This window comes from Chelmon rostratus, chromosome 15, assembly GCF_017976325.1.
Source record: "Chelmon rostratus isolate fCheRos1 chromosome 15, fCheRos1.pri, whole genome shotgun sequence".
Classification (NCBI taxonomy): domain Eukaryota; kingdom Metazoa; phylum Chordata; class Actinopteri; order Chaetodontiformes; family Chaetodontidae; genus Chelmon; species Chelmon rostratus.
In genome coordinates, this window is record NC_055672.1 from 24,392,996 (window position 1) to 24,408,557 (window position 15,562).

The following is a 15,562-nucleotide window of genomic DNA, read 5'->3' on the forward strand; positions in this document are numbered from 1 at the left end:
CCCTGACATGTAGAAGATAAGCCAACAAGACTGAAACTAATTTCAACTCACCTGACAGGGCATTGCAAATTCCTGTTAAAATACCAATTATGCTGACTTGGGTGTCCAACTTGTGGTCGAGAAATTCTTTCCTCCTTTTGGACATTTTTGCAATTATGCACCCTAGCTGGATGAACTGCACAGAGAGGCAAAATTATCAACAGCCTGAGTCGTGAGTGTGTCTGCAATATTGGCTGCTGTAGGGATTAACGCTTGTGAGGCTGGATTTTAAGATCAGGGCTGAATCTCAGAAGAAGAAAAAAAAGAATACACGTTAAAAGCCATTTATTCTATTTTGTTTATGTTTAGGCAGACAAACTGTTCTTCTTCCAAGACCTTTCCCTTAGCTTCTTATTCAAAGTCTTTGAAATCTTGGAATCGCAATGTCGGTTGGTTGGGGCTGCAGTTGAGTTCAGACTGAGATATCTCAACAACTATTGTTGAGATTTCAACTATCAACCAGCATTTATCGCAAGTCAGCCAACGTGGTTGTGTTGGTCACTCTGGCATGAACAGCACACCCAAGCTGATCCCACAAGTGTTCAGTGGGGTTGAGGTCAGGACTGCTGGCAGGCCGTTCCATCCTCTCCACTCCCGAAGTCTGGAGGTAGTGTCTGATAAACCCCGCTCTGAGGGAGTGAGCGTTGTCATCTTGGAGGATAGAGTTCAGTGCCAGACTGTGGAGATATGGGATTGCCACTGGTTGCTGAATCTCATACTTTTTAATAAGTAAAAACAAACCCAAGGTCTGTATTAGTAACAAATTATTAATGCCCATTAACCACAATAAATAGCCAGCCATGGCAAAAAGTAGCAATAGATTGTTGGTGTGAATAGAATTGAACAAGGTCAGATTAAACCATACTGTATATTCAGTTAACCCTGTCCCATGGACCAGCTCTGTTCAGCTGCACTTGGCTGACCAGGATCTCCAGCTGGTTTCTGAAAATAAAAAAATCTGTGACAAGCATCACTGTAATATTCTTCAAAACTGACAAACCCTGTCCAACAGTGAACTCCTGAGCACCCTATGGCTCCTCAAACATGTCAGAAGATGTAAAACAGGGCTGCAATAAATGACACTGTACGCATGATTTCTTACATTTTTACTTCCTTTTAAGCTATTTATTTTGAAATGATGAAACATCCAACCATTTTGTTTCTACGTGCTTATTTCAACTCAAAGTAAGAGGCTGGATGTGATGTCAACAAAAAGAAATAACACAGGAGAACTTGTAACATGCCACCATCTTAACGAATGTTAAATTGTAGACAGGAAATATAATGAAAATAAATAAACGGTTTGACTCAGTACACTGATATCATTGTAGTCTTTTGGAACTCATTTTGGAACTATTTGTGTGCTCATACAGTGTTTGTTCCATGAGAAGAAGAGATATGGCCTCTGAGATTAGTAATGTGGATGTGTTGGACCTGGTACATCCAGTTTTCTCTGATGCTATTCATCTAGAACAGTTTCATTTGTTCAGAAATGTGCATTTTGTAGTTGCATTACACAATATTGCATACATTGTTTTTAGCCAAGCTTGACTAAAGATTGTAAGCAGCAGAAGAAATAGTCACCTTGGTCAAGTAGCTTCAGCACGCAGCTTCTGTTAAACCACAATGCCCCTTTCCTATTTCTTTTCTTTCTTTATGACATAGTTTATGGTGTAAACGAACACATAACAAACTTTTTACTGAGTGGACAAAACAAGTCCTGAGGTATATGTATGTTTGAGGAGTAGAATCCATGGTGAATAGTCTTCAGGCAGGAATACTACCAGGATTGCACTACAGATAACATCTGGAGTGACTTCAAAAACGTCTTCTCATATTTCAACTAATCCTACTTCACATGAGGGTATTATCTGCGTTTTGGGAGAATTGATCACCTGGTACGCAATGTGCCTGAATTTGGTCTTTGGTCATGAGATGGAGGTGAACTGTACCCTGCGACCATCTGTACCTGTTGCATGCTTGTCAGTGGACTGGATACCTGTCATAGTGTATGAATGTCTTACCTATCCAGCTGTCTTGCTAACTGATCTGGTATGTGGCTGCTTCATTGTTTTACAGTTCTACTTGTTCGTTTTATTTCTTTCTAATGGTCTATTTCAGCCTCCATTGGTGTGGCAGTCATTTTTCTGCGTGTTGGGGTGAATTGTATGATGGTGTTTAGGGTGGCCTAATACACTGTTATGTTTAAGATGGCACATAAGCTGTCAAGTTTTTGAGATCTTCAGCCTTCGTTAAAAGTTTGCACATGACCCTATCATCCTATGGTCATGTATACTGAATCATATTATTCTGGGATATCAAACACAGTCTTCTCATGGTTGTGACTAACAGGAACGGTTCTGAACATGGGAATGCCTTGCTTTTCTGAAAAGCGAGATGAGAATATGAATATCAATCTCATGTCTGCACTGTAAGTACAGAGCTAAAGTCAGGACATGGTTGGCTTTAGCTTAGCATAAAGAGTGAAAGCAGGGAAGACAGATAGCCTGGCTCTGTCCTCTGCCTCTTTAATATATGTCCACTATCACCTCGAAGCTTTTGACTTGAAACACAGTCTGTGGTTTCAGGGGGGGGTTATGTGCTGGAAGTATTTCTTGACAAACTACAGCTTGTCCAGCTGCTCAGTACTTCTCAGTTAGGTCTCCGGCTATAGCACATGTTTCATGATACAGTCAGTGAGCACAGGTTTTGGTCTCTGTGCAGGTGCATGGTGTATTACTGTATATAAGATAATGACTTACGTCACACTCAAGTTTATACATACAATTATGTAACAATTGTGAGAAAATAGTTTATCTCAACACTGCCGACGGCACAAATAGTAAAAGTTGTGATCAAAACAACTACCAGCAGCCATACCTGTTCCTGGTGTCCAAAGACATGAGCATCGTGTGTTCTTGTATGTACCGAAAGAGTTATTCATGTGTGTGTTAATGTATGGGCACATATTCAAAATGTGTTAATATGCAGTTTTTTATAAAGCCCTCGAGAGCCAACAGCTGCAGCCGGTTCTTCATGTTCCAGTGTGACGTCCAGATGTTTCTCAGTGCAGAAACGACAGCAGAGGAGTGAGCCAGTGCACCAACTTGGAGCCCTTCACCCACAGAAGTAGTTCATAAATTGTGAGTCTCCACAGATTGAAAGACTCCGCCAGCATGATCTGCAGACGCTTCCTCCTGGACTGAGCCTTACTCCTCTTGTGGCTGTCAGCCAGAGCAGCAGAAGAGAGACAGAGAGTCAGGGGTCAGGCATGGTCATGAGTTTGAAAAAACAACAATGATCACAATTTTGGAACAGTTAAGAAGACGTGGATAGGACTGTTACAGCGTGAAAGAATAAAGCATTATCCACTCATCACATTAAAAAATCTTGCATGGCAAGATTTTAAAAAATGAGCCTCATCATTCCTCATCAACTTTGACAAAAAGATCATCACTGCGGAAACGCCACTGCAGTCATATGCAGATTGCCGGTTTGTGAGACTGTCACCACCGAGTTCCTGATAGCTTTCTGTATCTACCATGATGTGGTTTGTTCTGTCCATCCAGAGACAGGGCAAAGAATTGATTCCTATTCTGATATTAACTGGTGTAATGTGAATCATAGGAACATTGCGTTCAGTGTCCTAAATCAATCTTCTATTTTGCAATCAAATACTCTGAACTGCTTCTCATTCTAATACTGGTGATGCTCATCAGAGGTTCGTAGGTCATTTCCTGCACTATTGTGGGAATTCAGCCTCCATCATCTCGTGCATTTTGGGTTAGGTTATCAAGTTTCCAAGGCAATTTTTCTAAAGGGAAACATTGTTTTTAATTTTCCAAACGTGTGCTCATCAGATGAGTTGATATTACCATAAACTGCCCAGCTTTCTTACCTAAACCCAGGAGTTGAGGAACATTATAGTAAAGTCTATAACAGTGCTGGGTCTGGATTTACAAGGATTTTTTATTTATTTATTTGACGGCATACATTAGAGACAGGCCTATACGGGTATGTGCTCATATCTAGCATATCTAGCATGTTCCGCATTAGTTTCTGCTAAATTAATAAGGTCTATAGAATTTAGATGAATAATCCAGTCCCACAAAGTGTTAGCATATGTGAAATAACAATCAAAGATTTCAACAATTTCCTTTCTTAAGAGACAACATCTGTCAATGGATTGAACTTTTCAAGATATTCCTACAGGGCAATAAGTGGGAACCCATGCAGATAGAGGCAGAATGTGCAGACTGCACACAGGGCACACATCAAGGCTTGTCCGCTTGTCTGGAGCAAAAGGAATATTTGGAGGGTAAGGAAGAGAAATTGACATGACCTGTTGAACGAAGCAGGAAATGTTCTCAATTGAAACATTTTACCTCAAAAGAACATTGGTGGTGATGTTCAGGCTCCAAAGCCTGGCCAATTGTTGTACGGCAGCCTCTGCTGGAGGGCAACCCAAAATGATTGACAACTGTTGACTGTTTAATTCACTAAATATCAATAATGTTAGCTAAGCACCAACCTGGAGCATTGTCACTTGCTCTCACTGACTCAGTCACTGAATCAGCTGTAAGAAAAAGAGGGATTATATATTGGGGTGCAGCAGTTCTAAGACTCGAAAGCAGAAAGAATTTAAGGGTCCAAACTCTTGTAAACACCTACAGCAGAGTCCAAGAGAAGTACTGAGAGGGAAACCAAAAGTATGAAAAAAAAGTCTCATTAATTCAACCTGGCTAAAAGGTCAACAACCAGTGTGTTGCCTAGTGGTCTTTACAGCGTTCACATGTGTTTGTGGGCTGCAGCGGCATCATACTGTGTTATCTGCCGTGGTGATGTTTCACTCTGTTGTTACAGTGGCTGGTAAACTTCTGTACCCTCATAATGCTGATTGCACTCACTGTGGTGTCCATAGCTGTTTTATTTATTGTTGCTCCTTTTCATGTAATCATCTGAGTCTCATACTGTTTTCTGGCAAGTTTACAAGTTTGATATGTTGATGGATTTTATTTCACGTGTTCTTTAATTTACTTGATTATACGTATATTGCCGTTTTTAAAAAATGTTAAGGCAATAACATTTACACAGAGTATATTTTAACTGACCAACTTCTTGCCTTCATTTCAGTGCAATTTTATATTGTTAATTTTACTTTTACTCGAATACAATATAATACACTATATACAGCATATACTGTGTCATATTGTACTCAGGTATTTGCTTTGTACAGCATATACTTTATACAGCATAAACTTGAATAAAATATCATACAAGTATATGCTGTATGATACACTGTATATGTGTTATACACAAGAATATGATTTGTTGAGGTGAGAATGTTACGTATAAAAATAATCAAATAAAATTTAGAAATGTAATCTTTTATATGTTGACACTGGATGCTTTTGACGGTTTGAATTCTGAATTCTCGAACAAAAAGAAAATTATTGTTATTTTTACCTGACAAGTGACTTTTTTGCTTGACAAGTGAAAAATAAATTTGCTAAATTTACAAGTGCCTTAAAAACGTAATGTCAAGCCCTAACACAGAAAAGCACTGGCAGTCAGGCAGATAATGATCTTGATCTAATTTATTTTGCATTTAGAATGATCAGGAACATAAGAAGGTGCTTCATGAATGAGAAGAGCGACAGCACATGAACACAGTGGTTTTCCCACTCTGTACTCATGGAACTGCTGTGAGTACAGAATGCTGAGTTGAAGGGTGAGAGTGAGGTAGCACTGCAGGATCCCTTGGTACTTGTATTACATTACTCCACATGACACCACAGTTGGTTAATATTTTATGAGATGTGCTTATGCAGACAAGCTCGACCACTGTCAGCAGTATGGCACCAGGCAAGGCAGAGACGCTGTGTGTCCAGAGCCCTGTCCTCCAGCCTTCAGCTGGGAGCTGAAGTGACAGCACACATCTCTCCTCTCCCAACCTATGCTATCAAAATTCAATTTCCATTCCAAAGCCGTTTAGTTGTCAGCTTAGTTTGTCTCAGTTTGTTCAGTTGTGACGCATTTCCTGTCTCACCATTCCCCTATGTATGCATACATCTCTGAAACCGAAGGATATTATTAACAGTTCCTCGAGGAGGCTCATGAAAGGTTTTTATGTTTCACTGTAGACTGGAACATAGTGTAATGTCTCTATAACTGTAGCACAATGATAAACTAACAATGGTCAAAAGACTCTGATGAGACAAAACTTCTTCTAACTTCTTCTGATACAATCACCAGGGGTGTCGGACATGAAGAAGAATGTGACTTTAACAATCAGTAGAAATTAAAACAAAAGCTCTTGCTTTTCCATTCCCACACTTCACACTATGAAGATGTAGCTTCCTGTATTGTTGACTAAAGCAGATACACCATGTGTAAATCCACAGTCTCCACCAGCTACACATGCAGCAGGTTGAGGCATTAATCATTTTCTTACTTGTTTCCTCTTAAGTCACCATTCAGTTTCTGAATCTCCGACTCCCGCAGACTGAAATTCATTCACAAAAATCCTTGAAGGCCTACATTTTCACTATTACCATATAAAGCCTTGGTGTGGGAAATAAAAAACTATAAAGACCTGGTAAACAAATTCACCTCCGGGACCAGTAATTGTAAACTGGGCGCCCACAGGCCACATCAAGGCCACCAAAGCTTCCAACCAGCCTGCAGAATATCACTGAATTCAGACAATGTGACTAAATGCCAGCAAAAATGCAAACCCCCTTCTCCCAGGTACAACAAAAAAAGACTACAATCTTCCTGACCTGGCTATGGTGCGTATGCAGCAGCGGGACATGCTGATGAAGGACGAGGAGGAGGCTCTGGTCTGTAAGATGGTTTCAATGCCTCTCAGCAGGTCATTGGTCTTCAGCAGCAGCAGCATCTGACGAGGCACTCGGTTCAACAGCTCGCTGATCTGGGGCAGATAGAGCGCTGCATTGGTCCGTATCTCAACATCCTGCCAAGGGACACAGACAGTAAGATATCGCGTTACTGATTAAATTACACACAAGTCAAAGGCCCTGTACACCTACAGTGACATTTTCACTCATTTTGGCTGACTGAATGTCTTCTGGTTGGATGAACAGACTCAACTCTGTTTGGGCAATACAAAATACGGTGTGTGCCTTTTTATTTTTATTAGTATGTACATGAGGAGGAGTTGGCCGACCTCAAATTTTTAGCATAGATTAGCTCAATTTAACCCAAATGGTGTGTTCATGTGTGGTGTGGGGAGTTTAAAGTGTAAAGGATTCTTCACAAACAGGTACAGGTTCTTTACCGACCTTTGTGCATTCAAACTATAATTCTAGCTATTTTAACAAAATAATTTCTATAATACCTAATAATTATACTGAGTTGTCATTTTGTTACACTTCATTTATGTTAGACAATTTAATTTTTCATATATATTTTATGTTTTTTTTTTAGCCTTTAGAACAGTGTAGAGTGGAGATGTAAGGTGGCAGATATCAATGAAGTTGCAAAAACAACAATCTTATGATCTGTTTCCGTGATGACAAGCATGCCCAATTCCTGTTATGCCACTGAAAAGTGAGATCTGGTGCTCATTGTGGTGCGCATGCGTGAAAGCATAACAGAGGTAGTGTGTTGGTGTGTGTTTAGATGGACATGCCTGTCTACTGTATGTCCTTCTCAATAACTCTGAGAGAAAGAAGAAACAACAAATAAAGAAAGAAGTACAGGAGAGGGATGAGGGGATTCAAGGAAGACATTTTCCTCAGCAGAATTATTAACAAACTATGAATGACACGCCACTGAAAAAAGAAATGATGTATGAAGAAGAGAGACAGAGGGATAATGTTTGCCTCCATGACGATTATTTGTTCTCTTTGATATAGAAGACAACTGCTGACTCTCCATGTCAGTGTCAGGGTCCTGCCGTACTCTACTTCAAAGCCTTTCCATGCTGCACATCAACAGGCCTTCATTACACTATTAGTCATGGAACAAAGTGGACTGGCAGCTTAAAAATGTTATTTAGCAATCTTTAGATGAAACCAGGGGGTATATAGTCTACACAGGACATTACAGGAGTGAACTAAATAACTGAATTTATGAGTTAATTGGAAACAATTTTGGAGAAATCCCTTGTTATGTCATCCAAAACTCTGAACAGAAACACAAACAATGTGCTTGTTTTATATTTCTCTGTTAATAAAGCTAATCAAGCTTCATTGTGTCAGCTCTTGCACATCACCTTGTGGCAAAAAGGCTGTTGCCATGGAAGGGATGTCCTCAGGGAGGAAGAAACTCGGCAGTTACCACAATGCGTTTTAGAATGATACGCCAGTATGCTCTCACAAATTCTTCTTGCTATACTAAATCTAATCCTTTTTAAAGTTCACTGGTAACAGGTGACAGTATGATTTGCAAATGAACTGTGTTTTCATTTGCAAATTTTACAGAGCATCCCAGCTTTTTTGGAGTCTGGGTTGCATTTGTGCAGCTTTATTTCTGTTTTTCCAGTTAAATCTGGTGGTAAATGCAGTGTCTCTTGCAGCAAGCTATTTCCTAGAGAAATGTTGCTTAGTTAGGACTCAGTTAGAGTGGCCATTTCATCTCAGTGATACAGAAAAACCAAAAATACTTTGAAAGTGTTTGTTTGATGCATTATGTCGTCAGATGAATAGCATGCTATCACCCTGTCTGTGGCTCACAGTCTTGTCCAGTGATGTTGATGCTGAAGTCGTTCTTGTCTTCATCTGTTGTTGATGCTTGTCACTCATGGTGATGTTTTTGTGTCGTTGTAGAAGAATCATCCTCTGTATCTGTAGGTTGGACCTCTTGCTGCTCTACTGCTAATATAACCCTGGGGATAAACTCACGTCCCCAGTTGAGGGCCTTGCAGCTACAGCCAGTAATTGAGGCTGCCTTGTAGGGTTGTCTTGGCCCAGAGAAACGAGTCCTTTTCTTTCTTCCTCTTCATTTCACTGAACCAGAGATACTTTTCTCTGTGTTTATGTTTAAAAATGTTTATTACACAATTTAATTAAAAAGTGGTTTCAGATTAATCGCAAGGTTCTTTATGTAGCAATATGCCTGACACACAGTCTGTTCCTGAAACAACAGCCCAGAGACAGAACAACACTGTTAGAATATGGTTAGCCAAGTGAGACTAAGTCTACACTGAGATGAATAAAAATGAGACGTACGTGTATGTGCAACAAAGACGTGTCCAGAACAGCGCATTAAGGTGGTTTCCCTAAACACATATTTATGGTGTACAGTGAGCAGACAAAAGAGTTGTGTCCCACACTCAACACATCAGCAGCTCAGCCGTGGGACAGACTAACTGGTTACTCTGCTGCTGGAACCTGTTCTGTCTCCTTCTGCTCTGATCACTTATGATGTGTTTTAATACAGACCATTTGACAGTTCAGTGGCTCATACATTTTTCTGCATCTGCTGTAGTCATACCTGAACAAAAAAAGAAATGTGACCAAGCATAAAGGCAACGTGTTCACCAGATCAACAGCTACAGCTACTACTCTGAGAAATCGATCAAAATCGATCAAATCACTCTTTCATGATCACAATCTTATCTGCAGAATTAAATATAATTAGATGTTAAAAACAAGATCTGTGTTGCTTGATCAGCTAGACTGCCGTTTAAAATATGTGGTCCGTGGGTGTTAGGGGGCGACGGATGGGTGTCTTTCTGACCTTACTGACGGGGGAATCGCGTCACATGACTTGACTTACACTGATAAAAGACTTGACTGTGACTTGAGACTTGACTTTGACTTGAGACAGATGATTCAAAAAGACAATCAAGGGACTAATTCAGGGCCTTATGACCAAATTAAACTATGTGGACACTTTACTAGCTTACACAGCTGCATGTATATGACTAAATGGTCATACAGGTTTAACGTTAGTCATGCCATTGTACCCCTTTCTGCTGTTTTAAGGGCCTTTTTTGATACACCATTATTTTGAATTGTGTGCCCACTCTTTTATTATCACTTGTCCTACTTGAAACACTCCAGAATGGCTATGCTATAATGTCAGAGGCCCGTTCTCCATTGTTTCAGAGTGGAGTGTGACAATCCAGCATGTTGCACTGTAGAAAGTAGTGGTCACTCACTGCCCGAGCTGGAGATATGATCCAATTTTCCGCTGAACCGATCCGAGTGTATAACAACAGTTTCTGTGGTAGTGGTTGATATACTATATCCACGATTTGGCCATAGTAATACTCAGTGGTGAAGTAAGTATTCAGATCCTTTATCGAATTAAAAATAGCAATACCACACTGTGAAAATACTCCATGACAAGTAATTGAAGTTTTGCCATCAAAATCTTACTTAAATAAAAGAAAGTAATGCCAGCAGCAAAATTGACTCAAAAATATCAATAGAAAAGTACTCTTTATGTAGTAAAATTATTCCTGTCAGTGTTTTACTATTATGTATGATGTTTCTGGATTGATATCACTGCTGCATTCATGTGAATGTTGCATTTTACTGCTGTAGGTGTTCATCCACCACCCCGTCCTCTACACCCTTAGTCCCACCTGGTATAGGCTGTTTGCATTCAAGACATTTGGACTTGTCATGGCAGGAAAAGCACAGGTGTTATTCATAATATTAACGGTGGCCCAGTCCAATTCCCAGTTCAGCTCAGTGTCCCAGTAGATCTTGACAGTATGACGGTGAGCCAGCATGCACAATACCATACACCCACAACAATGACAGACATAATTATCTTAACAAATGTACTGTCTGTTGTGTGAATAGAAGCTCTGAAAGTCAGGCAGAGAGTCAGTGTGAGACAATGTGGCGGACATCAAAGCCAACTATAAGTCTCAACATATTATTAATAGTGAAATACTTTCCAGGATGATCACCAGTGATTGAGATCACTGGGGGGGAAATCAATGACTTAGCTTTTTTAGAGAGACAATGGTGCTTGTGAATGGGAGTCAACTGGAGCCCAAATGTGTTGGGGCCAGCATCTAATGGTCCCAGTAGCACATTGTAGCGGCTAAGCCTAAACTTAAAGCCACTGAGGTGCTGCATGAACGGGCTAATGAGTGTAGTTGACGCACTTGCTGTAATGCTGCTGTGTAGTGTTTATGAATCAAAAGTCTGGCTTCTGTTTCTTTGCTTTGTGTATTTTATTTGCTCACCCTTACGGTTCGTTTCCATTTCCGGTGGACAAAACTCCAAACAATGAACTTTAATACAATATGATACGATAATACAGCATGTTGCCTGTCCTGGCACAGCGGTCAAAAACTGTATTGCTCCTCCGTCCAGCAACACCTGTCACCTGGAGGATGGTTTCTACCTATATAGGACAATGACCCGACAGCATAGTGACCCCTACTGGCCCAATTAATGCCTTGCATTTGCCTATCTTAAAACTGCTCCTACACACATCATTGCACTTACTCATTGGAATCAGCCCCCAACCATGCTGTTTCACTGTAAACCACTTAGTATAAATGTGACACCACTTCCTGTATTGGCAGTGAGTACTGCCCTTTAAAATGCTAACATAATTAGCTCATGCACAACAGTTGCACTGAACATATGGGTTGTAGCATTATTCCATCCTTGCCTATTTCCATGAATCATTTCAAACTCTTCCTAGCTTCCCAAGTCAGTTACTGCACCTCAACTTCTATTTTTTTTCATTTACAGTCCAAACTAAGAGTTACCAGGATGAAGACATACCCACAATATAATACACCATCACAAACCCGCAGCCTCTCCAGTCCAAATGACTGGGGGCTGGGTGTTCTGAAGTGCTCTGCTGAGTCCTGCTTGGGGAATAACAATTAGTAGCAATTACAGGAGGTTGGTTAGCAGGCCTCACATCTGTCAGCAGGACACAGAGAAGGCGGCAGTGCTCTCATTTGCATCTGAAAGCTTCAATAAGGACATATTGTATTGTGAATGAGTGCGATAATAAGCCTTGCAAAAGGCAAAGGGAATGCAGTTGGGGGGAGGTGGAATCTGCGCTGGTGATTTTTCTTTTCTCCCCCGGGTACTTGAGCGTCGTCAGGATGATTTCATACAGCAGGCATGAGAAAACGGTGGGCAGCGACACAGTGATAGAGGAAGAATGTGAGAATCTGTCATGTCAAGATCTGCGATTATCAATACAATGTTTACTCTGCAGAGTAGGGAAATGCAACTGTACTCAGGGCAGTATTAAGTGATTACTTGATTACTAGGTAGTAATTTTGAGGGTTTGCTTCACTTCACTGCTTTGAGAGGATGTCAGTAAACTAAATGTTTCCTTTGGCTAAGGTGTGAGGTTGGTATAGATGAGGATGTTCAGCCCGATTGCTAGCGTGGCAATTTTCTCAGGTAAGAACATAAACTTACCGGCCAACATTAAGGGTCAGTATGCTTCAAGCAAAGTGGTTGTGAGATTATCGAACACCATTTTGGAAAAAATAAAACTATTGCCATCTCTGGGGGACTCGCACAGAAAAAGAAAGAGCTTAAATATAACATTATGAAGCTAATGACCTTGTTAGAAAACAAACACAGCTGTAGCTTGTTGGCTACATGGCGTGCATGTGCAACAGAAACACAGATGTTACGTCATAGGCTGTAATGGAAGATCATGTAGTAGATCACCTGGTTTATTAATACATCCATCAGTACATTCTGCAGTCTGCTCATCACTGTGCTGCCCTGAGTTTTACTTTGTAACACACATCTTATTTCATTCACTAATTCATTCCAGTTGTTTCTACAGTGCAGTGGAGGAAGTGTTGCTGGCAGTTTAACAGCTATCAAAAAAAAAAAAAAAAACTGCAAAGAGAGACAGGAGTTTGTGCATGAGAAAGGCATTTCTTTTGAAAAGAGAGGTTTAGTGTGGTGCGTATGACATGACTCTGTTCTTGTATTGATGTAATTAGTGCTGTGGAAATGTATATTATGTTGAATTTATCAATACAACAGGTAAACCAGGAGGAAGTGATGAGGTTGGATTAACAACAAAGGAGCATCTCAGGAAACATGTGACAAAATACACACTTGACTTGTCGAAGTAGCACCTAGTTACATTTATGATTATGACTAATTACTTTGTTTTCAATGTTTAAAAGAGAAACATTCATTCAAAAGACAAATATTCCTGCATGTGAAAGAAAGGCAGCAAAAAGCCAGGGCTCTAAAAGCACTCAACGTTTGCGTTGTGCATGTGATTGCATTAACACTAATGGAATGCATCATCAGTTGTTAGAAGCAGGACTTAAAAATGATGCATGCATAAGAGAGTGAATAGAGAGGAAAAACGAGGAGAGAGAGAGAACAAGGTAGGACAGAAGAGAGGCGATGTCTGAATGGATGAAAGATAAGCAGATGAGTGGTTGTGGCCTCAGAAATGTCTCAAAATGTCTTCTTAACTGCAGAGTGCTACACAACCGAAAAATGTGTTCAAGTACAGGGCACTAGAGTAGAGTCTGCCTAATGGGTGTGTGTGTGTGCGTGCGTGCGTGTGTGTGTGGAATACAGGGAATATAAATGACACAGACACATGGCCTAGATTGAAGGGAGTGCTTTCATCTCAGGTAAAGTCAGAGACAGAGGGACGAAGAACAGCACACCTTACAAACACACATTCTCACACTGGGATTCAACCAGCACGGTAAAAAACGCATATATTTGCACACACACACAGAATTTTGGTCTGATCCCCAAATAATGTGGCACCTGGCAATCGATGAATGAACACAAATCTAACCAGTCCCCAAAACTGTCTAGTTTATTTTCATGATGTGAGACATGATGTGATTTCTTTTTCATCTGAAGCCACCTTCTAAAGCACCTTCTAAACGTGGATTTTCTTGCGCTGTGCCACATGAGCGTGTGTTTCAATGAGCTGTTAGATTAAGAGCTGTGTCTGTGCACACCAGCACACTTCCAACGCATCATCAAGGTGATCAAGTCTTTTTACCCTGCCACGCTGTCTTGTGGAAAACATTGCTACTGCATGTGCTAACTAGCAGCTACACACTTTAATGGGATAACTCAGGAGCCACCCACATGTACCTGAAATAGAACATTACAGCAGCAAGTCCTCCAGCTTAAACAACAAAATGCTTTGTTTGTCCATGTGATCCAGGGAAACACATACAGACAGACACGTTTTTCAATCTGATGCCACTATCAGCAGGATGACATCATTCGTCAGTGCCTTCCAAAAGCGTAATAAATCACATCTCATCTCCGCATCTGTAGTTACACTTGGCACAAACAGCGTTGGGGGAACGTTGTAGTCTAGGTTAGATGTATCATTATTTTGCTAAATTTAGGGGACCTTCAGGGTCATGGTTAAAATAAAAATTTCCCCATCTGGAAATTAATAAAGTTGTTCTTATCTTATCTTATTCAGTTGTTGAAGGCCAGGTAGGGATCATCACCATGGCTTAAACAACTGTGGACAACCTACTTTTTGAGATCACTTTTACTCCTTTATCTTGCCTTGAGTTCCTTGACCGATCACTGTTTTTACCTGCTGATTTGCAATCGTAAATTCTGACAATTTATCACTGATAACACTATAAAAGTCAGTCACAACGGTGCATACAGTTAACTGGCTGAATGTTTCATCCATTCCTACATACCCAGTGTTCAGCCCAAAGGCTGCTTTCTCATTTTACTGTGTGGGACAGTAAAATGCTAAACTGAGGCCAAAATGTCAATGTGAGACAGCTCATAGGCAAATGTCATTGGCAGGTAGTCATGAAATGTGCTCACCACATTTCTGCTGCCCGGAAGATGAATCATTCTTATTTAAATTTCAATGACTCCGCGACCTGTCCCCTGTCTCCACTCTCAGGACAAGCTCCACTTTTAGGGTTAATGCTTGAAGAATTGCTACGTCATCAGTATATTTTTGTTCTCGTTCAAAACTGCAGGCTGCAGGGGACACGAAATGGTACTTTTAACTTGAAGGCTTGTAGAAACATGTTTAGCATGTAAGTGTTTAGCTTTGTAAGTGTGAGACTATGACAGAACTGACAATACTGTCATGTTGACATGGTCAGCTTGATAGTATTAAGCTCATTCAGTAAGTTCATTTTCAGAAATACCAGAAAAGACACAGGGAGTTATTCATGTATTGGTCCTAAATTCTGTCTTGTATTGCCAGTCATGAGTGAGGGGGTGGCTCACTGTAGCAGACTGTTGTGTAGTACTTTTGCCAGCTTCAAAATGTTGCATAAGAGAGGTATAAATAAACTCTCTCTTGAGCACAGATGGCTTTGTGGAACCCCTGTGGGTAATGGGACACTTACAAACACACACAAAAAAAACAGATCCATGCTGGTAGATTCTAAAAACAATCTTATCTTGAAGAAAAACCTAATAACTCAAATTAAAGTCACTTTAATGAGTGGACATATTTACTAAAATAACTTTTAAAACTACATGAGGACAAGTATATAGACACTCCAGGCACATTGGCATTAGCATTCTGCTACAACAGCCTCTACTCTTCAGGTCTGAGTCTTTCC

At 40.4% G+C, this 15,562-nt stretch overlaps 1 protein-coding gene across 1 annotated transcript in view; it reads right to left on the reverse strand.

Moving 5' to 3' along the window:
- Positions 1-1,030: 1,030 nt before the first annotated feature.
- adck1 (aarF domain containing kinase 1) overlaps positions 1,031-15,562 on the reverse strand; it is a 77,066-nt gene continuing 62,534 nt past the window's right edge. Inside the window, exons 10-11 of the mRNA XM_041954599.1 lie at positions 6,822-7,015; positions 1,031-3,263 (exon numbers count right to left, since the gene is read on the reverse strand). Of these exons, the coding sequence (XP_041810533.1) occupies positions 3,104-3,263; positions 6,822-7,015 (354 nt within the window). The 3' untranslated portion in view covers positions 1,031-3,103. The remainder of the gene's footprint in view (positions 3,264-6,821; positions 7,016-15,562) is intronic.